We start from the raw sequence: 27,292 nt of genomic DNA, 5'->3' as shown, positions 1-27,292 counted from the left end.
TATGAAAAAGCGAGCCCTACAAAGTCCTATAAACATATTTACAGTCCTACAAAGCCAGGTCTGTACCAGAGAGACAAAAGCAGTGCATTAAAGATGACTGGAATAACTTGATAGTCTCCAAGGTTGTTTCAGGGAGAGCAGTACCTAAACAGGCAAACAGCATCTACACACACCCCTTCTCCTTCAAACCAGCTTCTGTGTTAGCTTTCCAGACAACTCCACAGGCTGCTTTCCAGGAACAGCACAACTAAAATGTTTCCTAATGGACGTGTTCCTACTTCTGCATGCATGTGAAGACACTATTAACATCAAGTACTAGACTCCAAGGAGCAGCAGGGAGGAAAGACACCAAACAAGAACTACAAAGCTCCTTTAAATCCTGTTCTCTTTCAGTGCTGCTTCACACACGGCTCATCAACGTTTCAAGTTCTGCTGAAATTCTTCCAAGATGATATTGTTACATACGCACATCCAAGGTCTGATCACATCCCTGCCCATGTTCTAATGCAGAGAGAAACGGCACATCTCGGAAACCCTGACGCAAGCAACACACAACTGGAGCACTTGATTGGCTCAGGACATAAAAACCATGCTGTGCTGAATGACCAACTAGTTGGGTATCTTCCCCCTCCCAAAAGGCAGAAGAATTGTTACTACAGAGCATCTACTGCCTCCTTCTGCATGCTCAGGAGAATTACTCAATTATGAACATCTTGGAACATGTTAGAATTTAAGAATATTTGATCAGTTTAACATTAGATGACAGCAAGACCTCTTTTTTTATTGCTATTTTTTGTGTTAGCTTCTTAAAGTCCTGCCTGGCCAAAGGTATCTTACTGTAAATTCTTCTTCATTCTTCTGCCATATCTTTGACTGATCAATCTAACAAAAAGGTTCATGCAGCAGTCATAACAACCACCATCACACCAGCCACAGCCAGACCTGAACATGCATTTAGACACACAACTCCAAATGCACACCACCTCTAAACAGCAGTCTGCATGCAGTCAGAGAACAAGAGTAGCTATGGAAGCTGTACCTTAGAGTAGTGCCAAGCTACCTTGAAATCTGCAACTCCGTTAAGCTTTCCGCTACCTAAATTCAACTACCCTGAACATCACAAAACACACAGGGATCCCCAAACCCACACCAACTAACACCTCAATCGAAGATTCGCTCCTAGATTCTCTTCTCTCCACCTCTGCCAGTTCAAGGACGTCCATTCTCTAGTGCACCTGCAGCTTTAGATGGCTCAAGAAACACCATCAAGAATCTAACTTTAAACTCGGCACAAATCAAGAGCATATTTCTATGAGCCTAAGGAAGAAAATATTTCTTGAGCAATTCTGCACATCACCAGTCCAAAAGTAAATCTCCAATCCACCAGATTCTAAATCATCCTACAATAAAGAAAACCCTGTTTCCACTCAAAGCTGGAAATAGATTCACCTGATTCTACCCTTTAAGCATGTCAAGCCTTGAGCTACCTTGCCTCTGGCTTTGAAATAAAGCATCCAAAGGTCACAGATCCCACACCAAGGAGCCTGGCTTGTACTAAAATCCAGTACTATGACATTTTTTACATGCAACAGAAGAGTTATGGTAGGCTATAGGAAGATTCGTGCCCGGATCTCAGATTTGTTCTATCGGAGGATGCTGAAAAGATGCTTTTTAAAGGAAAAAAAATTGAGAGGTTTTGGGGGTTGGGGTTATTTTCTTGGGTCCCCCCCGCAAAGAAAGAAAAACTAGACTGCTAGGGGCAAAGAAAAAAAGCATTCTTCAGTTTTCTCTTCACCCTCCACAATACTGAAATAACATCAGTCAGGGTTATAAACATCTGTAATTGCCAGGGGAATGTACAATACACTCAGAAACTCCAGGCCCACATATCCTGTAGCTCTGCACTTCACAAACAAAAGGTTGGGGAAAGAAAGAGGGGGTGGGGGTACAGGGAATAAAGGCTTAAAGATTAAAGTCACAGGCAGAGACAGACGGCTCCGTTTTTTAATAACTGAAAACACGAGTTGTGCCTGAATGTGCTCATTGTTTTGTGGTGGGGGGGAGCGGCTCCGCACGCGGGACTGGCTGGCGACAGAACTGCCTTTGCATCAGAAATAAGATGGATAAAAAGGAAAGAGGGGAGGGAAAAAAAAGGACACCAAACCCAAGCCCTAATTTCCCCTCTTGTAATGGTTAATGGTGCATTCAGGTAGAGATCAACAAATGACCCCACCTTGCCTTTATGTTATTAAACTCGGGAAGAGTCAGGGACTAGAAGTACCCGATTGTAAGACCCTAATGGACACGATGAAGGAGATGCCCGAAAGCTTTATGCTGTGAAGGAAGACAGGCTACAACAGGAACATCCGACCCAACCCACAGGCACAGCTATGGAACAGCTTGCTTATAAATCAATTTCTGCTAGGGCTTTTTTGGACAATAAAACCAGTGCTGCAAGGCTAAACTATGGGAGCTAAACAGATTTTTATGGGGATTCAAGAAGTTTAGCTGCCATGAGGAAGTTCTTAAATCCGTTTTAAAAAGCATCAGCTATACTTTCAGCAAACCGAAAGGGTGACGAGTTCCGTGCACTTCAGTCACTGAAGTCATTAGCTTTAATACTAGAGTACTGAAAGACTGAAAATGGTTGGGTTTAGTTTTCAAAACAGTTTCTCTCCCAAAAAAGCCTAAGAGTAGCAGATGCTTCTGGCAACTCAATATCCATGATTAAAATGGGTATTATTTTAAGATTTCATATTTTTAATTCACAATTTTTAATCTAAAAGGGTGGGGGGATAAATCCTAAGCATTTCTTAAAAGGGGAAATACTTATCATGATTTAGTTCAGTGAACAGATTTCTGTGGGTGCCCACGAACCCATCTGAAGTTGAACACGAGTCCAGTTCCATTGCCAAGCGCCAATGTAAACAGGTAAACAAGCAATCTAAAAACGTAAAACAACATTAGCTCGTGCTTTCAGTTTCACTCTAATCTAGCCTAAGACATTACTATAACGGAGCTTTTGTTTTACTGTAGCTTTTTTACCTGCCAGCTTTGCTTTAACCATAGACAGGGAGGAGATAATTCAACAAGACAACAGGCTCTTTCATCTCAAGCCATGAGGCTCCCAGCCACAACATCTTGGGGAAGAGGGAGGCACAGAACAGGAGGCAGTGAAATGCAGCCTCCAGCCCAAAGCAGCCCCACTGCGGAGCAAGGCACCAGTGGCCACAACGCACTGCTCCTGGACCAAAACCATCCCACTTGGAATGCTCAGCCAGCAGCCCTCTTTGTGGATGCAACACGTTTGCATCATCAGCCACCGGGCACCTTGTGGAGATTAAAACTAGTGTGGAGAGCTGCTGTCTGCTTAGCAAAGGAAAGACAGACAGAGCTCATGTCAGAGAGGGAGGGGAAAGGAAAAGCCGAAACATGAGCTGAGCAGCGGTGCGGAGGATAAAGGCAGGCTTTGTTTTACTGTCTCATACCAAGTACGAACAGAGACTCATCACTGGCCTGAGCTGCACCATTTGTTTTGTACACGGCACAGCCAACTTACTTTTCCTCATGGAACTAAACTAACCCTTCCTCAAAAACAGCTTCTGCCGATGCTCTGATTAAATAGTCAAGCCTAGATGAAACCTGTGAACACCAGAGACCATCATTCTGCCCGTACCATACCTTCTGACAATTCAGAAGCTCCAACAAAGGCATTCTTACATCGCAAAGACAAACCTCATTATACAACTGCTTCTGTCCAGACGGTCTCATATGCACAAACAAGTAAATTAAAATACATGAAAAACCCAAAACGCTCTTGGAGGACCCGCTGGATATATCAAGCCACGCTCAGAGTTAGGTGACAGTTACTAAACTGGACAAGAAATACTAATTCTTGTTAATCTTTCCAATGCAGAAGTCAGCCCAAAAATACAAAGCAATGTTTAAAGGTACATCTCTGGGACATCACAGGAGAAAAACACGCTAGTTTCTATCCTCTGACAGAAGCACACTGGTAGGACCAGTGCTGTCTCTAAAAGAGCTCAAGAGCAACAGTGAAAGGCAGCAAGAGAAAGCACAGTCTGGGTTCTAGTTTCTTGCTCTCAGGAAAAGGCGCAGAGGGTGGTAATTCACTGTGTACAACCAAATTGTACATGAAAGTTTAAAAGCAGCCAATTAAAGCTAACATTATGGAATGGGACTGAGGTCCGAGTGGAAGGCATTAGACACGCATTCCAGACACCGGCTCCAGAGTCCGCCTGCCAGGCGGATACTGTACAAAGTACAAAGGGTCAAGGAGTTGTTCTCACAGGGAACCCCAGCTTTGACCAGGAGCCATGACAGCTTGCCCAGAAGGAAACGTGGAATGGCATCAAGGCTGTAGAGCTCAGAAACGCTTGGTTATCACCTGCGCTGACAGAATGCTATGGATAGAGTGTGAGAGTGTCAGTCAAGGAAGGGCAAATCTCACTGCCATTAACAATCAAACAGAGGAGGAAGAATAAGGAACAAAGAAAGAAACCACTACAACAGTGACAAACATGCCTCTTTCAGCTCAAAGCCCTACACATCTCACACTTTCAACTAGAGCTCTACTTCTCTGTCAAGCAGACCCATCTAGAATGATTAAGAGCTACCAATATCTAGTGGGAAGCTAAAAATGACGGACTGCCTCAGGTCACTTAGTTTAAGAACCTTCTGTACTTTGGTGCATGGGGAGCCCTGGTTTTGATGCAAGACTCTTGATTTCTGTAACAGAACCACAGGAAACTGATGCGCTATTATTTCTGCTGACACCCTGCAAACTATCTCAGTTTCCATGCCCAGTTTTCTTTCAAGCACCTGCATCACCACACAGCAATAGCAGTACAGCACATGGAAAGAAAGAAATCTCTACAACAAATCAATGCCAAGCAATTAAACGAAGGATGCCGGCTCTGGGAAATGGGATACTTTCACTCCCTGCACTGTGCCCAAATAATCAGAGCCAAAATAAGCAGGAATATTTTGGAAAACAAGTTTTTCTGGACACGGTGTAGGCAGCAGTCAGTTAACCTGCCCTGCTGCAGTGCCGAGCACTGGGTGCCTTGTTAACCTATGCGTTTCAGGTGAAGAGTAGCTGAAGAGATAACGCTGCCGCTAAATCGTTCTTGCTGAGGTTTTAAGAGTTAACAGTGCACTACCAAGGAAACTTCTTAACATGCACAACCACTGCAAACTTACCACTTGAAGCCATAACGAAAGCAGTGATCTATTAGTTGGTTCTCAGTTCACTTCAAGGGAGTTTTCAGCATTCACAAAGGCTGTAACTTCTCTTTCAGAGTCACCACTCAAATTCTGATAGAGAGTAATTTTGCAGTCAGTTCTCTCGCCTTCAGTCCACAGCAGACATCAGGCCCTGTCTAACCATTGAGTATCACACCATGACAACAAGCGGCATCCTGCAGAGGTGGTGGCTCCGCTGAATCACATCAACATTGTGTCAGAGAATCCTCTCCCAGGAAGCCACTACGGAGCGTACGGTCCCATTTCATGCTTTCTGCCAGGCCAACAGACAGGCTTTTGACAATGTATTTCCTTTAATTTGCTTTTCTGCTGACGGGGATTGCACCACATCCACACCTCACTGCAGAGCAGCCCCAAGGGGTAACAGTCATGTAAATCCCACATCCCAGTACTTCAGAACAAAACAGACTGTACCAGGATGGATCCACTGTCATGACAAAGCACTCCAGATACTACAGGTCGTATGGTATTTGTGTTTCACATTAATACACTCTCCATAGAACTAATAAAACTCCACTATAAAAGGTGATGCGCACTCTAAAGGAGGAAAGCAGTGCAGAGTTCAATTACTAAATAAAACTAGACACAATACTTGTCAAGATTAGAGTTTATACTGCATTAAGAGGGGCTGGGATTTAATGATCTATAACCACACAGAGAGAAGTGGCAGTAGCAATGCTTGAGTAAATGTTTTCAAAGGTACCAATAGGCGAGAAGGTAAAAAGTGAAGGCATCATCATTTATAAACAGATGATCTTACAACAACGTTTGGCAGCAGAGTAAGTGCTGTACACAGATATTCCACATTTCACTGGCAGAATATTAGCTTAAAAAAATTTCAAATGCTTTGAATTATTTACTTTACTATTTAAAAAGATACTTGTATGAATTAAGTTTGCAACCAACTAAGGAGCACACACAGATGTGGTGCAAGCTTGCCCTGGCTTGGACCTTCACTCCACAAGCTCCCTTCGAGCTCATTCCCACAAGGCCAAACAGACACAGCTCACCCAAGCAGGCTCCGAGTTGTCACTGCTACGAAGCCACAGGTGTGCACAGCACTTCAGATGAACACAGAGCAAGGGCCCTGGCTCCAGAAAGCTCACAGGCTACATTTAGTTGCTCCCCAGCATAATGCAAACATTTTCACTTTGGATAGAGCCAGGTTATTTTACTGCTTCAAGTTTTATACTTAGAGCGTAGATCTGGCAAAGAGAACACATAGAAACCACCAACATACAAACCCCATCCTGTTATCTCTAACCCCCTCACAATTAAAGAGAGAAGCCTATTAGGTATTTTGAAGAAACTCAGAAGGCAAATTTGCTCAGCACAACCCTGCACAGTAGTTCCATGGTACAGCTCAAACATGATATAAGCATGAGAACTTGCTTAAAGTATCACAGTTCAGAATAATTCAGAGCAAGTCCTCCAGCATTTTCATTAGGATGAATGAGCAACTGAATAAATTAAGTGTTGACTCAAGGGTACTAGCATTTCACAAGTAGTAGGGGTAGTTTGTGCTAAGTAAGTTTGGGAGCAGTAGCATCTCTTGGTTAAGAGAAACATCACTGAAGATCTACACCTTCATTAAGGCCAGAGCTGTGCTTCTGTGATCAAGACAGTCTCCAGAAGACAAAGCGTAACAGGAGCGACCAGTGCATCCCAGCTCTGCATCCCATATTCACCCTCCTGTGTTTCATTTGATAATCAAGAGCCACTTCTCTCCCAAATCTAGATGTTCAAGCTAAAACAGAGGCTGACAGCATCCCCAGGGAAGTGGGAAGAAAGCCGACAGCAAACAAAGTCTGCTCAGAATACACACCACTCTGCCAAGCTCCTGTGACCAGCTCTTAGGAATGCTGGCACTGCTCGAGTTATTCAATGGAAATACACAACAAACAGCCCAAGAACCCTGCTGCATAAACAAGAACGTAATATGGAGTGCAAGGCTGTAATGCTTCTACTCCAAAGCATGTTGTACCATAAACCTGCATTTCACTGCTTAAAAGTGAACCATGTAACCAGCACCTCCAGTCACAACACACATTCAAAGAGCAGCAGGCTCCCCATCTCACTGCCTCGGCTCCCATCTCACTGCCTCATTAGGATGGGCTCTAGAAATAAATCACCCATGAGCCCAGCAAAATCATCGGCATTTCCTAATCCAACCTCCACAACACAATTCCTCAGGTGACCAAGAGAAGAAATTCCTAAGCAAGAATACCAAACGGTATCAAACGTATATCAAAGATATCGACTGATTAAACACTTTTCTCTTCAAAAACCCATTCACCAATGCCTTTGTCTTGTGTAAGGGGGTTTTTATATTCTTAACTATTCCTTCTCACATTCTTTAGGTCTTGCTTCCCTTTGTATCTCCCAGGCTCAGAGAGAACAATAGATTAGAAATTAAACATTCCGACAGTGAGAACTTGAATTGCAGTCCACTGGACAGAACAGGGGATGGAAAACATAGAATGAGACTTTCATTTCAAATGAACTTAAATAAATATGCTCCACATGTTATCTAGCCACTTCAGTCTTCACATCAAATGATGGAGAAGACTGCTGTTGAAGAACCATATAATAATAAAGAGAAACACAAAGGAACTTCAAGTATATTCTTACTGACAATTTACTATACATTAAATATTGTTGAAAGATTATCTTATATAACTTCCAATAAATTATCTTATTAATTATGTTTAAAATGTCACAGTTAATTTGCTTTTGAGGATAACAATTATCTTGCTATTTCGTAAAAATAGACTATAAAGTGTATGAAGAGAAAAAAAGTAAGTGATGTAGGTACAGAGAACAGAATAGTCTTTAAAGATTGGTCTACATGGAAGTAAAAAAAACAGATGCAAATCACATAAATGGGTATTTTTTCCTCCCTTAATAAAGTAATAACAGCATGCATTTATATGCCTTTTGCCTTGAGTCCTCTTAAGCAAAGTACACACAAGGGATGGGGGTAGTCCCCATGTTTTAAACATACACAGCTTTCTCCAACGCTCAGAAAAACAAGACTCAAGAGTACAATGAGATTTGTTTCTCACAGAGCTGATGCTGTTGGTTCAAGGAAAATTAAATCGCAGCATCTCAGAGTACACAAGTTTATGCAGGGCTTTACCAGCAAGATGAAAGCTTTGACATCTGCAGTACTAAGAGACAGCAGCAACACTCAGCCCCCTCTGCAGCAGCACTGGGCAAAGCAGCCTGTTTCATTTCAGTCCTATAAGGAACTGGAAACTCCATTTGCATGCTGTTCAGGATGGAAACAAACCCCATGCATCATCTTAAAACCTACAAACAAAACCCATGAAACAAACAGAAGCAAAGCAAAGGTGGGTTATCAATAACCCTACACCCCTGCCACAAACCACTCCACCTCTCCAGGCCACCAGTGCCTACCCAGATTTAAAGCTGGGATAGGCATCAGGATAGAATGTTTTCTATCTAACAAGGGCAGCTTTTAACAGTGTTGAGATCCTTTTCACCTCCCTCTTACTCATACAGGAAAGAGCAACATAGAAGTACCAAGAAATCACCCTTCAACCCCATTTCCCCCGGCACCATCCCTCCTCTTTTCCTTCTCCCCCACTTCCCTTAAGGAAAAATGATCTTTTAATTCATTTGTGAAACTGCAGCTTATGAAGACAGGGAAAACCCCATTCTAACTACAAGATTCCAGCTCAGCCCCTGACACTGCTTATTCTCCTGCACCTGGAAGAGGGGAACCATGAGCCCCTAAATTCCAGACAACACAAAGCCTGGAGATGGACCTCGGAACAGAAGTTCTAGAGGTCCCAAGGCACGAAACCCCTTGCGTTTTCCCCTTTTCTTCAAGAAAGATCAGGTAAGATTATCATCACAAGCAATGCCAAGGCTCTCAAACCCTCTCTGCCGCTTTCTTGCATGTTGTTACATGCCAAGAAAAAACCATCTGCTGAAACTGCTAGGCATCAGCCAAATCCAATAAACCAACACTATCTCTGACTGTAAAAGCACCGCTAAGATAAATGAATGCATAATTGGAGAGTAGTAATCACTGCTTAATGAAATGCTGAAATCACCAAGAAAGAATACAGCCGTGGTGATTAAAGCACCATTTTTTTTTGGTTACTCAGAGCTAAAAAAAGTAGGAAGAGAGATTACAAGTGGTGCATTTCATACTCCGCAGCAATCAGTACCACTTAGCAGCAAACGGTATTTTCCACATATATTTAACTTGGGAAAACTGCCTTGATGGGCTATTTTGCTGATCCACTACAAAGTTACATTAGCCAACTCTGAGTGCCCCAGCATCCTGTATGTGAATCATGACCGTCCAGCACACAACCCTCTGGTTATGGTAAATGTATTGTTCAGCTGAGCTGCTCTTGGCTGCTTTTACTACATCTACGCTGCACCGTGCTTCTGACCCCTAAATGATTTAGTTTGTTAGGCAACAGCAGCCCCCACTGTAGCATCCTCTCTGTCTGCAGAAATACAGTCCTCATGCATAGAACTCATTTATTCCACTTCTGAACAAACACTGTGTAAAAGGGAACTTGGACCAAAAGTACCCATCTTTCACAGAAAGTAGAACAGCTTCCAAACAGAACAACAACAGGCCCAAAACATATCCTGATGTTTTTCAGCGTCCAATAAAAACAGTAACTACAGTTGCACTGGAGATGCTATGAAGTTGTTGGCTCTCCAATACAAAGTGAGAATGCTGCTGAAATATCCCATGCTGCTAAAATAAATAGCAGGCAGCTTAAGCTCAGAATTTCCTTTAACTCTTCTGTTTAAACCTGTTTGCTCATGAAAGAACAGTTTGAAACAGTATGCATCAGCTCTGAAAGCGTCAACTGATTTACACATCACATGGGTTAATTCAGGTTTTACCTGGGATTGACTCAATTATACATGAGAACACGAAAAAAGTCCACAAATCTGGTATCACCTTATGAGACCTACAGTTTTCCCAGCTCTGATTTACCATTGTCTTACTGAGACAAAAATAAAGAACTTTAAAATTCAAAAGGCAGAGAAATAAGAACAGCAACCAAAATAACTTGTGAGGACTGCATCAATCTGGCCACGTTTCCAAACTGCTCTTTGAGGCCAGTCCAGGACTGGCTGGTTTCTCCGTGCAGGGTCAGCGAGGGAAAGGCCAGCGGGGCTCGTGTTTAATAACCAAAAGTTACATTTATTTCCACAGTTGATTTGTTTGCCTTTTAGTTCCAACAAAGAAAACACCAAACACCACGAATGCAGCACTGGCTATTACCAGAACAAACAACTGTCTCCTACAGTAAATAAAGCTTCCAAGCAGAGAAACACATTTAGGGACACATCATGCAAAAACACCCAGCCACAAGCTGTTGGTGGACCCAGCTCAGGAGTGAACTAGCATCTCGAGATGGCCTTGCTGTAAAGGCTGCATTTTCAGCTATGGCTTGACCAAACAGGGATTTATTTTCACCATGCAAAGCTTGGTCAGGTCAGTAGAACCAGGCACCTCTTACATTGCCCCGAGATGCACTATACAGCACCAGAGAGCAGCAAATCTCATCCCAAAAGGGATTCCAGTTCAATGGCCATACTGGACAGAAAACCGAGCACATTACTGGGTACCATAATGCACACCAGAGAGCAGAGGCAGAGCTCAGTGACAGGGAAACATCCATACATAAGGGTAAATATTATCAACAACTATTTCAAGTTTCTTTCAGTAAGAATTTTATTTATACCCATATAGACACATGCATATATATAATAATATAATACATATAATATATATAGTTTTTTATATATATATAATTTCAGTGTAAAAACCTGTCTTTCTGGCTTTAAGGAGTTTTTCAAATGAGGTATATTATCACACTATTTCAAGTTTTAATATTGCCAGACAGCAGCTGAAGTTTCAGTGCTTCACACCCAAGGCTTTTCCCTTCGGTGAACAGCACTGCTGACACCCAGGGGTTATTTGCTGTTGTACTTTGTAGTACTCTAAACTGAACATTCATCATCGTGCCGAGATCAGAGGGAAGATTCTGATGCAGAGTGCTTCTAAGAATGACAATGTTTTGTTGTTTCTTTAGTCTTTAAATGCGGCCTGGATGCTCAATTTTAAGTACTCTTTGAACCATCCTGCTTACTCTCTGATGAAAAGCTCCCTAGTCAGTTCTTCTGGATGTCTTTCAAGGATACCTAATAAGTTAGGGTACAAACTCAAAAAAGCTTGTACTTAATGCACAGCAAGTGATTTTGTTGTAATTGCTCAAAGATCTTAGAGGAGAATATGGTTCTACAGTTGCATACATATCGAAAAGCACAGTAAAGTCAAACAACACAAAATGTTTGTGATTTTTTTTTCCATCCATCAGCAACACCATGTATAGCCCAATTTTGCAGGATCAGGCAAGTACCTCTATAAAACTGTGTGCAATTCTTTTTCATATCCCAAAGACACCATGGCTGCCCCATCCCTGGCAGTGTTCAAGGCCAGGCTGGATGGGACTCAGAGCAACCTGGTCCAGTAGAAGGTGTCCCTGCCCATGGCAGGGGGGTGGCACTGGATGAGCTTTAAGGTCCCTTCAACCCAAACCAGTCTGGGATTCTACATTTCACACTTGCATTCGGCTCCTCCACAGCCAACACTACCACACTGGTGCAATCCCTAAGATACTGATCACCTTTAGCAAACACTGCAACGGGAAGGTGAACACAACACTTGGTGAAAGAAGCCCTTTACAGCTTGGGAGAGAGATGAGTCCAGCACTGCTTTTTGGCTGCACCAGGTTAGGACCTTACCCTCGGAACAGATCATTCACAGAAACCTACCTCGACCCACATTTACTTTTCCTTCTCTCCTATTCCAACAGATGCTGGAAACACAAGAGTGGCTGCGGCTCCCTGAGGGATGGGGATCATCCAAGAGCGGGTGACAGCCGAGCAAGCAGCATGCACCCCAGGCAGGACTAACATGCTCTATTCCCTTACATGCATCATCTCAGCCACACTTTAAATCATTTCACATCCTAGAATGTCAGCATGGATAACCACTGCCAGAACACGACACAGAATCCCCCCAAGTCAACCACAGGTTCAGGTAATCATGACCTCCCTTTTTACAACATAAATGCATAATTTCCGCATCACCCTTTGATGAGGGGACCACAGACTTAAAAAGAGGAAACAATTACAGTCATTAGAATTTCACCCAAGCATGAGATTTAATCTCAGGCCATGGTCTTGCCAATGGCTGTGGGGGTCTCAATGGAGACAAAATTGCTCTGTGGGAGAAAAAAATGCCTCGATGATGACATTAGTCAGCAAGAGAGACCAAGCTTTGTCTTCCATCCAACAGCACGGGCAAATACAAGGAAACCATTTTCCCTCCCCCTCTTCTTGAGCCTAAAAAACTACAACAATTTTGTTTCTTTCTCTGAACTGCAGTTTTTGCATGCTTTGGAAACGTTCCCCTCCAAAGTAGCGCTGTGGGAAGGGAAGTCTTTCAGAAAAGTAGATTTAAGCATGAATAAACATCTATGACAGAAGACACTTCCCCCTTGCCTATTCTGGTTAATGTAATTGGATAGTTCTATCGATTTTCAGACACTTCCGTAGCTTCTCCTTAACCCAACAGCTTCTCAAAAACCATTTCAAGTTTTACATATACACAGGAATCGTTTGTAAAATATGCTCACCTGCTCTACAACACATCTGACGGAAAGAAAAAGCAGGTGAAACTTTGCTGAACTAATCCATCATTAAAGAGATGTGCATGTAGGAGCTATTCTTATTTAGATGCAGTGTACAGTTGGCATGTAAGACCCAAAACAAAGGAAAACTTTGGCACAGATGGCAAGAACTTTGCTGGGGCTGCAGAAAAAGCTGATCTGCAGTGGACAAAACCTTCAGGGTCCTTCGATGGCATGAAGTAAAATCAGATGTTTTTAAACAAAATCATAAGCCCAAATGAATCCTCTCTTCTCTGGAACCAGAGGTGAAGGATTTGAATTCTTAGCCTGGCCTCAAATCTGGATTTCTTACTCCTGCTCATCATCCTTTACCCCCATAATGCTCCTGAACACAATTCATTTCTGTTTAAGCTATCCTCTCTATTCCATTTCCTTTCCTTCCACTATTCACAAACTCATTCTGCTGTTACATTCACCATCCATATATACATTTGTTTGTCTGGTCACCACCACTTGTAGTGCTGGTAATGCTGATAATTACAATCTAATGCAGTATTAATCAGCTTAAGTGTGAAACAGAGATCATAATTCAAACTGGAAGCCAACACTAACCATTTCATGTTCACTTGAACAGATTAGATAGGCTGCGCAAGAACATTTTAGTAGAATAACCAATAAGGAGATGGGAAATATGAGTTATTGATATTTATTTAGCCTGCAACTCTTTTTGGAAGCTAACAGTTTAAAGGAAGCACTTCTGAATGGCTATTTCATCTGGATTTTACAGCTAGCACAGAATATTCTCTGGCAGAACGCACAGTATCTTTGCAATCACAGCTATCACATGAGCTGCTCCAGCCTGTCCTTGCTGGAGCTCTCACTCAGTTTGCTCTGTTATGAGCTGTGTCCCACAGAACACAACACGCTCAAGAATCCAGCTGGAAATTACCACCACAGAACATGCATCCCTGCTTTCCAGCTTGCCAGGCCAACTCCAGGGTGCCCAGACAGAAAACAAGCTGCCAAGCAGAGAAACGACTTCTTATTTCACTGAATGGGCTTTACCACGACCAGTGCTGGGGTTGGTTTGTTGGCTTTGCCAGAGGACCTGTCCCGTATCTGCTTTCCAATTACATCCCAGATATTTCCATCTGCATTTTGCTTCTCGGGGTGGAGGGGGTGATAAACAGCACCTCACAACAGTCACCAGAGAACACATTATTACTTCTAGTGCAAACACCATAAAAACAGAGGAAAAATTAAGGAAGCCAAGTCCATGGCTCCATCATGCCAAGCCAGCTGTCAAAAGTGGGTTCTAGACATAAGCAACATACCATTCAATTTATATCTAGCACCTACTAATTGAAGGCAACTCCTAAGCAGAGCTGTAGAACAAATACAGTCGAACCTTCAGAAGCCGGTTTGGTGATTAGCAGACCACTGGATTGCTAAACTGGACTACTTAGCAAGCAAACATACCCATCATCAGGAAAAATGCTGCTTTGAAAAACGTCCTTTAAATTCATTTTGACGAGGGTAATTTTAACTATAAACGCGCTTCGCATTTACAGCAAGTTGTTCTACATTTTATGAAGGCATTTATAAGGCTTCATTGCATTAGCCAGTATTTAAAAGCATCTAAAAATGGATTAATAAAGCTTGACCACTCTCCCAGACAGCTTACAAGATAATTTCAAGCAAGGAGAAATATGAAGCAAAAATGAAATGAAAGGGCATGTGGTTATTTGATGAATGCTTGCACACAGTATGATGGAACAAAGAAATCCTGTTTTTAAATCAATAGAAAGAATGATCAAAACAGGCTCAGTCAGCACCATTACAGGGCTTGGTTATTCTGTTTTCCTGAGAAGCTGTCAAGTTTGTGTCAAATAACAACTGTGAATTAGCACAATTTTGTTGTATACAAGTATGCACACAACCGCTCCAAAGCTGCGGAGAAAGATGCTCCTGTATTAGTAGGAGACAATTTCACATTCAAACACTGCTCCATTCAGCCACTCCTGTTTGCAACCTACGTTTATGATTGAGAATTCAACCATAAATCACATCTCCACAACAAAATACGCACAATTAAAGGGGTTTGTTTTTTAACTGACCACAGGAAACAGCATTTCTGAAGGATTTTAACAAGAAGGGAGTAAGATTATTCATTATAACTTCTGAAATCAGAAGATAATGGCTCTTTTCCTTCTTTTCAAGCCAGAAAAGAAAGACTCTTCCACTATGCTGTTATTACTTCAGAGTTTGATGTATCATTCGGGAGGGGTTTGGACCCGTAGAACATCAGTGGGGAGATAAGCTTCAAGTCAAAAAGGCAGACAAGAGCATAGAATAGAAACTGTAATAGCCAAGTAGAGGAATCTTGGAGCATATCACTCAAAAAAGCATTAATACACACAGAAATCAGAAGCATAAGTAAATAGAAAGTTAGAACCATTAAGGTTACGATACAAATTCCACGTGAGGACTACAATTTTAAAGCACCCTGGTACACACACAAACCCAAGCTTCATTCTACTCAATCTCACACAACAAACTCCATATAGCACAGAAGTGCTTCAAAACAGATAGAGGACAACTACCATGCTTTTGCTCAGTTATTAAACTGTAAGGGGAGTTGGGTTAAGAAATAACGCGTACACCAAATTCCACAGTTCTCACATTGCTGACTGCTTTACAAGTTAAATATATATATTTATTTAATATATAGATAACTTTCCATAGATATAAAATTAAAACCCAGCCATTTCTATATGGTTGAAAACCAGCTGTTTCATCTCACCTGTGGTACTTGATCTCATGTAATGTGTAACAACACACCATACGTTGTTGTTATTGCTTAAGGTCTAAAAGGCACTATCCGCGCTGCAGATGAAACAGGACTAACCTTCCTTAAAACACAGAGGATATTGCTTTAGGAACGGGAAAATTAAGCCGCAGTTGTGTTCCAAATCCTCTACTTAATCCCGTTTGGATTCAAAGGAAGGTCACTCACCCAGGCTGACCTGCTATCCTGAGGACTTAACCACCAGCATCCACAGCGTGAGCAGACACTGCCCTCTTGTGCACTGCGCTGCCCAGGAGCCGGAGCTGCACTTTGGGGGCTGTGGAAGGGGATTTTCGAGCAGCAATACTTTCGTACCAGCTGCCTTTTCTTTATGCATAGCTCAATTTAAAACGTGGCTTTTGCTTCAAAATAGCAACAAAAATACTCCTTCAATTCATCAGAGAAGTTATCAGGCACCAGCCCAATTGCTCACAGTGAGTTATGACACTGTTTCAATTTCAAGAGAAAAGGGTTTTCATTTACAGCTTTATTTGCATTTTTAATACAAAGCCATGTCAGCAATTTCCAAGCACCACAACCCCAACAAGTTTAATAGGGTTTAGAAAACATCCCCACCAGCGCTAGTTGAACTCTCTCAGTCCATGAGTACTCTCATTCCACACCACCAATCACTACAGTGAGGCTTGTGAATAGGAATTACATGAGAGTTGTATGTAAGCATTTTTTCCCCACCAGAAAAGGTTCATTATTATGTTATTCTCACTTCAAACTGGCAGCCAAAGTCCTCAAGACTCTCCATCACGTCTCTCTGACCAGAACAGCATCCACCGAACCACCCAATGCACCCTTTCCTCCAGGGAAGCACAGGTTTTCCTTCCACGCATCCACTCAACAGCAAGAGGCCTCCACATAAATGTAAGTCACCCATATACACACCCTAAAACTATGAAACTACCTGTTCACTCACCTGGAATGGAAACAAGAAGAACAATCCTATCTTCTACCTGCTTATACCTACCTGACAGGAGGATGAAGCCAGGACATAGCTGGTCTCTTCTGCCAAGTAAAAAGCAACAGGACAAGAGGAAACAGCCTCAAGCTGAGTGAGAGGAGGCTTAGATTCGAGATGAGGACACGTTTCCTCACTGAAATGGCAGTCACACATTGGAACACACTGTGCAGGGCAGTGGTAGAATCACCATCCTTGGAAGCGTTCACAGCATTGACAAGGCCCTCAGTGACATGGGTTAGTGATGGCCTTGGCAGTGCTGGGGAGAACAACTGGAATTCATGATCTTAAGGCTCTTTTCCAACGCATCTGATTCTATGACTCACAAAGGTATCAAGAAGTAGAAGTTCACACCAATAGAAGTGTATTCTCACGACAGTAACGCAAAGGTAACCCCAAGCTCACAAACCCCCTTAAAAGCTTACAACAAACTCAGCAAAGCAACTCATCTGTGATAGAAACTAGGGAGGAGAGGGTTGTGCTTTATTAATCTTACAAATAACCTGCATCTGACCGAGTCTGAACACTGGTAGCGAGACCACAGCCCCCTTGATCTCCCAAGACTGTTTTCATTGTACTCATTTGCATCAGCAAGACCTGCTTTCGCTACGCTCATTTCCCCCTCCCCAAGCTCTCGTGCGAGTTCAAAAGTCTCGGCCCCTGCGATGTATCAGGTATGAATTAATACCCTTCCTTAGGAGAACACGGCAGCAAAGTGGAAACAGACACTTGCAAGGCAGCTTGCTTTGAAGGACCTGCAGGGACAAATGGTGACAATGAAGCTCCAGTTATAGAGCGAAGAGGTCGAAGGTTCAGACAGGCAGAAGGATTACAAAACTACAACTTGGGCAGAATTCCACCCCCTTCCCAGTTTAGACAACCAGGGTCAAGCAGTAGCTTTCCAAATAAAACCCTATGAGGCTACTCGCTCCTTTGAACTTCACGGGGTGGGGGGGGGGGGAAGAAGTTTTTCTAGAAGTTCTAGAAGTTCTTTTGAGGACCCATCTCAAAATCAAAGAGATGAAGGGCAGCTGACAACAACTCACCTAAATCAAACACTGCAGCACCCCTGGCTGCGTGGGGAAGTTGGGAGGGGGTAACCGAGTTCTGCTGGGTTTGGGTGCTGACCCTTCCTCGGGCATGACATGAGCCACCAGCACAGAAAAAATCTTCTGCTGCTTAAACTACTTTGCTCCACAAAGCAGTCTGAAAATGAAATCTGGGGATTGAATTTCTCCTGCCAGATGAACTCACAGAACCTCTCTGCGGGCACCCCTTGCTGCTGGACTGGTTTGAGAAACCGCTCCAGACCCCACCGCAGGCACAGGTCTGCAGAAAGCAAGTGTAAAAGCAACTCTTGTCTTACTTCAGTGAGTGACGTTAACATGAGCTTTGTGGTAGATAAGCATGCTGAAATGTAACAGACAGGAGCTTATAAAACCCTGTAAAACCGTGTCAGAAACTACCCCATCCTGGTGTGAAACATTAACAAAATACCACTCTATAAAAATAACAGCACTGAATTTTGTGGTCATTCCTTCAGTACAGAAGGCAAGCATAAAGCTACTGTGGGCATTTCTTAGGGCTTGTGCCAAGCTAAAGCATTGACTCGGAAAATTCAGTTATTCAGGTTTGTTTTCTCTGCTTACCAAGTCATCTATGAACAGCTATAAATACAGTATTTACTGTGCTGTTTGGTACATGATAGACAAGACCCTGCTAGAAGATGGGTAAAGGCTTGAAGTTACCGAGAAATAGTTTTGCTCTTGATGTTCAAAAGCATAAGGCAAAAAGAAATACATGACACAGCCCAAGCCATACAGCTATCCACAATGACTTAATACCTTCCTGCCACAGCAGACACATAGACAACTGCTGCTGAAGAATAAACCAGCATGGTTTAAAGTCATGACAGAGCAAGTCATTTATTCCCTTCCAACCTTGACTGTCACCTTCCAGCTAAAACTTTGGAAAAGCATCTGGGGGGAACCGTGCAGCATTTCCAATTCCCTGCATGCAGGTAAAGCAAAAAACAACCATCTTGTGATTGTACATTTGATACGGTTTGTTTTCAAGGACAAGCTTTGCAAGAAAAATGTTGCCACACAGGATGAAATACGACTTCCATTTTCCATTCCATTTGGTTACTGCTCAAATATTCTGCATTCATTCTATCCTAACGTACTGACACGAAATAAGCATCTTGTGAGTGACTGTCAGAAGTATTTGCAAGGTCAAGTGCTACCTGGCATAGCATGACAAAAATGTAATACTAGAGGCAGCAGTGAAAAAAAACCACGTCAAGAATTAGCTACAGAAATATGTTAAAGAATGGTAAATAATACTATTTAATCCATAAGCAGATTTATCAGCTTTGTACAGCAAAGGAGTTAACCCTTAGAGCACTGTGGGAGCACAGAAAAGACAACAGAGGAGCCACTGCAGGACTTGATGTCAGAAAAGCAGCGTTTTAGAGAGGTGCGAGAGATCGGAGATGCAGAATAAATATAGGCGAATAAAGCACTTTGCACTTAAAACTTAAAAGCCTTATATAGAGAAAATCTGCAGTAACACAGAGATCACAGATTCCATCGAAAAGAAAAAAGTAGCAGCAAATCTGATTGCAAAGAAAATGCTTGGAATGGTGAACCCTGAATGCTCGTGATCAGGAAGCAGGTGAAAACAATCGAGTTTTTCCAAGTTCATTACCTGGGAGGCCCAGCTTTCCATTTCTGAAGAGCTGGAAAAGCTGGCAATACGGAAATCCTGACACCTGCCTACCAAAGGATGTATCCCGCTACACAAGATATGCTTTACTTCAGTTCAAGTTTCACCAAACCACACTAAAAGTGTAAGCATCTAGAGTCCCACAGGCATAGATGAGGTTTTATCATCAAGGTTTCCCCTTTTAAATCTGGTAGTAAAACCAAAAAGGAATCCACTATCAAGATACACATTTGCTATCAAGCAGAAAACTGGAATTTCTAACTCTAGTATTTCTCTACCACTCAATACATAGACTTGCAGTATACCATGCTAATCAAATGTTTCCACCAAGATACATAATCTGATAGAGCTGGAACTAAGTGAATTTAACATGCTTATGTGTCCGAATTGCCACCTGTAAAAAAATCACTTTTGCTGGGAAGGAAACTCATCTAAGTCTGGTCCACTGGCCACATCTTTTCTGCTCCCAGCACAGCCTATCAATAAGGAAATCTGAATAACTGATTCAACCAATGAGGCCATCTGGGACTAAACGCTTTGAAGTCCTTCACAAAAACTATGGGAAACAACACGAAGCCTTTATATTAACCAATCACCCCAGATAAGCGTTAAAGTGATAAATAAAAAAGGAGCTGGTTTTCAAAGTTTTCTCATGTCCTCTTCATGAGGAAGTTCACCCCGCTCACATGAGCTGTTGCTGGCAGAAAGGAATGTCTAACTGCAAGTAGGTCAGCACATCCAAGAAACCTTTGCCAAAGTAAACTCTGTTCTTTAGAGGCTAATCAAGTGCTCGGCCACTGCAGATTGAGCGCCGATGCTAAAGAACAAAAGCACCTTAAAGACCCCGGGCTCGGGGAAGGGAGCACCCAGCCTCGCCTCGCCTCCCCTTCCCTGTGGGTACGCGCCGACGGGCGGCACCGGGCGCTTCGCTGCTGGTGAAAACGATAAGTAAATGGTTGTTATCCTGTGCAAAAGGAACACAAACACCACATCGACTACTAACAAATAACCCCAAAGGGGGCTCATTCGCGAGCAGCAACGTGGCCTGCACCTCACTGCATCTGAGAAGCCACACGCACTGCAGCACAGGCACTACCAGGGTGCCTGTACCTGCGGTTTATCCACCCGAGAGAGCTAAAAGCAGCCTGCAAAGTGCCACTCTTACACCTTCAGCCAAGCACCAACCCCCTCTCCATTCCTTTTAGAGGTGGAAGGGGGAGGTGTTATATCGCATAGAACGAGGTGAGCTCACTGTAAATGAGCTCTAATGCAAACCACGTTAACCTTCTGACATCACCTACGAAGACTGGACGGGAAAGTCACTAAAAGCCACAACATTCCTTCCAAACAGAAGGTCATCGTGCTAGAGCTGCCCAAGCTCTGCAGAGCTGCAGCACAAGCGCGCTCAGAGAGCGCACCACAGCGCTCAACCACGGGGAGTATCAAAGCGTGACAGCTTTAAACAAGTGAGAAACCAGACATTCGCATTGCCCTTAATGGCACAAACGAGGTCTCTGTATACATTGAACTTTTTTTCCCCGAGTAAGCATAAGAAACCCCAAAACGCTCACATTTACCAACCGCTTTTGCACGGGAATCGCTCTTTTACTTGGGGAATCACAAAGTGCGGCAAAGGCAGCAGACCCGTGGGAACCCGACCTCCGCCCCAGCCCTCCCCCGGCACCCGAGCCCCCGGGGCCCGGCCCGAGCTCCCCCCTTACCGCCGATGATGGTGCGGATGAGGGAGGCGTGCCCGGGACAATCGACCAGCGTGAACTGCAGCTCGCCGGGGCCCGGGCCCAGCTGCGGCGGCAGAGCGGTGCGCAGGCAGGAGAAGCCCAGGTCCAGCGTGATGCCCCGCGCCCGGCTCTGCGGCGCCCGGTCGAAGGCGGCGGTGGAGCTGGTGGTGCTCAGCGCCCGCGCCAGCGCCGTCTTCCCGCTGTCGATGTGGCCCAGGACCCCCACGTTCACGTTGAGCACACGGGGCCCGGCGGCCATGGCTGCGCTGCACCCGACCGGTCCGTCCCAACAGCGCCCCTGCGGCAACGCGGGCCCCGCCGCCGTCGTTCCGCGGCCTCCGTATGAGCCCCGGGCAGCGGGAAAGCCGAGCCCGGCCCCGCCGCGGCTGCAGCGAGGGGAACGCAGGCACCGGCATCCCAGCGCTGAGACACGCGTTAAGGGCCGCGTCCGCAGCAGGCGGGTGCCGCGGAACGGCTGCGGACTGCGCGGCGGCCGCTAAGGGCTGGGAACCGCCGGTCTGCAACGGGCTGGCGGCTCCGCTCACCCCGGTACCCGCTCGCAGACCTCCCCCGGTCCAAAGCGGCCTCACCCAGGCGAGGCCTCTAACGAGGTTTCTTGATGGCCGCACACCCCGGAGCTGAGCCCTCTGCCCAGGTGAGGCTCCTCATAGCCCCATCGCAGGAGGAGGGAACCCCGGGACGGGTCATTGCCGCTGCCCCGCGGCACCTGCGCTTCGCTCTCATCATGCCCACACTAATTAGTGATTGCAGGGCTGCGCCGCTCCGCCCGATCCGACTTCGTGCTGCCTGCAGGGATACCTCCACCCTGGCCCCGCTGCAAGTGCGGCGCTGAGGTTTGGTCTCCGAGGCCAATTGGTATGAAAAGGCAGATTAAGACTTTGTGCGTTTGCTCAATCAACAATTTTGGGGTTTGCAGAAGTCATTCTCCTGGAAGTTTGTGCGGTATAAAAGTCATACCTTGAAGGAATTAAGAATAATCAAGATTATCAGTGGTGATGGAGAGCTCACCTGCAAACCAACAATAAAAAAACCCCTAACAGGTAGATGAGCATCAGAGAGCACCTGAGAGGCCAGAGCAGGGCTCGTTTCACTGCTTTAAGTCACCTGGCTTTACTGATAACCCAGGTCACACAGTGCCAAATGCATTCCACAATAAACATGACACGTTTTCTGTATTTTCAATAGTGACCACTGAGTAATCCTAAACATCACTTCAAATGACAAAAGCTGTTTGCAAGCCGAGAAAACAAGACTGTTACAGACACAGGTGCCCCACTAGACCAGACGTGCACTATATTCCAGAGATCTTTTTCTTTGGGAGCAGTGCCATTGTGTTGTTTGCTCTCCCCAGGAAGTAGTATACATTGCTGATAGTATTCAGCATTCATAGCTGAGTAATGAATGAGCCAGAAATGTAAGACGACTTGCTTAAGGTTATTGTCAACATCACAAATGTCGTTTTTTAGGCTTTGACACCAAACTCCAGGGTTTTTCTTTCACAGAAAGTTGTTTCATGTAACAGTGCTTTCAATGTGAGTTTGCAGAGCTTTAAAGCTGGGTACAAATCATACCTCCTTCCCAAGCACACCTAAGTCAAGACGACAGAGTCAATAACTTGGTGACAGGAAAGAGAAAAAATAGCTTTCCATGGTATTTTGAGACAACTGTCTCCCTAAAGCAGCCACGTGAACTCACAAGGAGCACTGCACTAGCCCCATTATAATCAACTTCTTGAGCTGAACAGTTCAGTTTGATGGGAACTCTGTCATAGGAGCCAAATAAAGCATAATGTCACTTTCCAGACCAAGTTCCCAGGCTTTGAATAGTTTCCTGTTAAATCATAGGACTCATGTATGTTTCCTTGTCCTGAATGTCTCAATCTGTTACATCAATAAGTGCTTGCAAAGTAAAGGGCAAGTATACATCTGCTCCCATATGAAACAACCCTATGCAGTTGTAATCCACACTGGTATCCCTGTATCACATTTCCTACCATTGCATTCCTTTTTTAGCATTAATTATTAGATGACTTCAGAAGGAGGAAGTGGAAAAAGGTCTTAATTCCTACCCTAAAAGAGGCATTATCCAGAAGTCCCCCCAGAACTCCTAAAATAACTCCATTTTCAAGTTTTGACAAAGGAAAGAGGTCTCAAAGTTCTACAGCTCTGCTGGCAATGAGGGGAAGGAGCATACCTGTCTCAAGGATTTGGGAGTCCATGGATCTGATTTTACAACCTATCACTTGAAGCACAGCTCTTTGCAAGCTCAGGGTGCACATGGCACCTGTGAAATGAATGCACTTACACCACCAACGTCAAGGAGGAGAAATGAGAAATCAAAATGTAAGCAGTGTTTAGAGATCCATTCTGTTAGCTTAGAAAGCTTTAGAATTAATTACAGGTTTGGAAGTTGAAGAGTTGGCATTCATTAAGATCCATCATTCCCATTGTCTTGATGAAGAGTCAGAGAAAAATCTTCCAGCTTCTTTTGCAGGAAAAAGCCCAGAACCACACAATATCACCCAAGTCTTGATACTACTACAGAGGAGAAGGGAATGTGGCAAAATGAAAGAATTCCAGCTTCTCCCGATTTTTCTATATCACAAAGCAAACAGTCTACAGCATTTAGCTGTTTTCCGTTTTCCCCTTAATGCACCATTCCTTTTCCCAGTTGTTCTCTCCTATCCTGAATTTCTTCCTTAAAGAGTGTTCACTTTAATTGCTAAAGTTTATGGACTCATGGGAGAAAGGGCAGGAAGTCAGACTTTGGGGATAGGGTAAAAATGTAAAGGTCATTCACACACTTACACGCACATACTCTCTCTCACTCCAAAAATAATACACTATTTGACAGATCCAGGATTCAGCATGTCCCATTGAAATTTGAAAGCTTATGTGAAACTGGGCCACGTCCTGTAACCTCAAACATTTAGTCTAGGAAAACAGCTCTCAAGTCTCCAGCTCCCACATCGGGTATCGCATGACGTCTGTGCCAAATAGGAGACCTCAAACAGGGGGGCAAAAGAAACGGTGGTAAAATGAGTTGATTAAAGCTGGGGAATAACAGCTCAGACTCTTAGTGACAGGTATTGTTTTTTCTGGTTAACTGGCTAGTGAAATACTCAATTATACTCAAAGCACCTATAACATGAGATGGGCAGAATGGTCGAACAACCTACTCATGTTCCACTGGTGGCATGGACAAAGGAGAAAGATGACTCATGCTTTGCAATGAAGTTATTTTACCCTCTCCCTCTAATGTGTTAACTATTCCTAAACCCCAAAATCCTGTTAAAAATCGAGGTTTAATATTTCCTTATACTGATGCATCATTGCACATCAGACAGCAATTATAAAGGAGCTTTTCAACTATTTCTATTCTAAACTTTCCAGTAGTTCTGCTTGTACTCTGCTCTTTCTGGAGAATAAGCAATTAATCCTGTGTGGTCTAAAGGGTTATTGTTTATTTACCCTCACCCAAATGTATTCTTCTCCCCCTTGAACTGCAATTTCAGTACAGTGCTCAAAGAACATATGGAATGAGTAAAACAATCAATACAATGAGCTATGGCAAACCACGCACAGCATACGGGTGATTGTAAACCCCGTTAAGCGGTATTAGCTTGAGCGGTTAAGAGGGAGAAGCCAGCCTCACATCTATTGAGCAAACAAGTGTTCCCTGCTTCTTTTTTATACTGAAATCTCCTCTTCTACTGCAAATACAAACCCAAATGATTTCCAAAGCATTTTCTGCAGGTCAATACTAAAATTGTGGCTTCATCACAGCCATAGATTTTATTTACAGAATAGCAGTAGTCACCAGCAAATTGAAGTTTTAGATTCTATTTTTTAGACATCATACTGCTTTGGACAAACATTTAATACTTCTGTTTGTTACCCACTTTTATCAGGAAACAATCTCTAATTTAGTTAGTATTTCCAAAAGTTAAAGAACCTTATGTAGCACATCTGATTGTTACATACATGGAATATTGGTCTCTCTCCTCTGAGTTAATGAGGATTAACAGGAGTTCTCTATCCCTGCCATCTGCATTCCTATATATTGAATTTCACCAAAAAGAAATAAGCAAGTATTATTACTCTTTGAAACACCATAATCTCAAAGATAGGCCTAACTGTGACATCAAAGAAGATAACAAGGAGCATATGGACAGATTTCAGTCTAAATTAATAGGTTACCATGCATTTCACTCATTGCTAGCCCTTCTTATAAGAGAGGGCCTGGACCTCCTGTTAACAACGTCACTGTCTAAGAGCTCTTAGGAGAGTTGCTAATTATCCTTGCAGAACTGGCAGAAACTTGAGCTCTGCCCAGACTCACCCACAGCACTCATGGCAGTTTAATGCACTGGAGAAATCAGAGTTGTATATTTGCTCTCTGACAAAGGCAAAGCTCTGCAGCTCAGGATGTATTTAGCATCTGTATTCTGTGACTAATATGACCCTGAGAGGATGTACGGAGTCCAACAGTGTGCATACTTCTTTAATTATTTAAAGGAAAGCTCGTATTTGTTAGCTTCAGAAATTCCAGCTAAAGAGCTGTATAACAGGACAGACCCTTACAAAGGTGTTGAACTACACGTGTGTAAGTCCCAGTTTAAACGAGTGTATGTAAATACAAACTGACAGAGCAATTAACAGAAAAAGAAAGCAGCAAACAGCCAAGTCTTTGTGAATGCCATTTATAACAAAACTCATACAAGCTCTTAGACAAAAAGGGAACAAACAGCAAATATTGTGTTCACTGGGCTTCTGCAGCTTGAACCATAACCCCCATCCTTCCCAAAGGCCACTCTCCCAGCTGGTACCCTCATATGATTGCTATTGCAAATCTCGCTGGCAGTGCCTGGGAAAGCCAAGAGAGCACCATCCCTTTGCACAGACAGCAATCCTGCATCACCCCATGTTAATCCATTGGCCTTGAACAGTGCGGACACAACCATAGTTTTATAATCAAACACAGAAAACACTGTATCTATGGGGAGAAGGACTTCTCTTTTTAGGGGAGAGAGATTCCAATATCCACAAACACTGTGAAGTCACTGGAACTACAGGTTCACAGATCTCACCTACAATTCCACAGTGCGTGATTTCCATCTCAAGTATTCAAACATTATATAAAGGTGCAGCAGAATTACAGCTCAGCCCCCATTAGGAGTCAGAACAGCTACAGCTGTAGCATCACAGACTTGATGAAACCAGGGCAAGGTCTGTGAGGCCATGAAACGACATGATGAGAAGGTGGAGCATTCCTGCCCATTTTACAGACTGGTTTGGGTCAGACCTTAAAGCTCCTCCAGCTCCAGCCCCTGCCACGGGCAGGGACCCCTTCCACTAGAGCAGCTTGCTCCAAGCTCCTGTGTCCAACCTGGCCTTGAACACTGCCAGGGATGGGGCAGCCACAGCTTCTCTGGGCACCCTGTGCCAGCGTCTCAGCACAATGAAAACTCACAATCAGTTTCAGCAGGTCAGGATGAACACATGTCATGGGTACAGCAGATGTTACAAACTCTGATGCTTACATAAAGGCTTTGGGCACGTGGAATAGGATTATTTTGCCACTGCACTGAAAGCTGTAAGTCAGTGAGCAACACTGCTGTTACCTGGAGGACAGCCCTTACTCTTTTTTCAACAAAGACTTAGAAAAACAAATCCATAACATCTTGAATTATTTTCGTAAGCCAAAACCAGCAGCGGAGTCCAGAAAGCATTGCTCACAGTTCCTGGCCCACTGCAGGAAGCCCGAGTACCGACGGAGACAGAAGCACAAGGAGAAGCACTGGCTGAGCACCAACCCAGTTCCAACGAAGGCAGAAGGTGTTTATGTCGCTGTAGGGCCAAGAAATCCGCCGAGCGAGAACCAGCTCCTTTTCCCTTCCATGAGGGTCCGTGTCCTTCTTCCCCCTCCCGGCCAGGCTCGGCCCTTGCCGCCTCCTTCCTCCCGGCCCGACTCCTTAGCAGCGCCCGCGCCCAGCCGAACC

At 43.9% G+C, this 27,292-nt stretch overlaps 1 protein-coding gene across 1 annotated transcript in view; it reads right to left on the bottom strand.

Annotated features, from left to right (window-relative positions):
• EEFSEC (eukaryotic elongation factor, selenocysteine-tRNA specific) overlaps positions 1-21,605 on the bottom strand; it is a 101,675-nt gene extending 80,070 nt beyond the window's left edge. The window contains exon 1 of the mRNA XM_057417555.1: positions 21,253-21,605. Within this exon, the coding sequence (XP_057273538.1) occupies positions 21,253-21,529 (277 nt within the window). The 5' untranslated portion in view covers positions 21,530-21,605. The remainder of the gene's footprint in view (positions 1-21,252) is intronic.
• Positions 21,606-27,292: the final 5,687 nt, after the last annotated feature.

Source organism: Pezoporus wallicus, unplaced genomic scaffold, assembly GCF_028554395.1.
Source record: "Pezoporus wallicus isolate ANWC-B61680 ecotype Strahan unplaced genomic scaffold, APGP_CSIRO_Pwel_v1 contig_8542, whole genome shotgun sequence".
In the NCBI taxonomy this organism is placed as follows: Eukaryota; Metazoa; Chordata; class Aves; order Psittaciformes; family Psittacidae; genus Pezoporus; species Pezoporus wallicus.
This window is presented reverse-complemented; position numbering and strand designations above follow the sequence as displayed.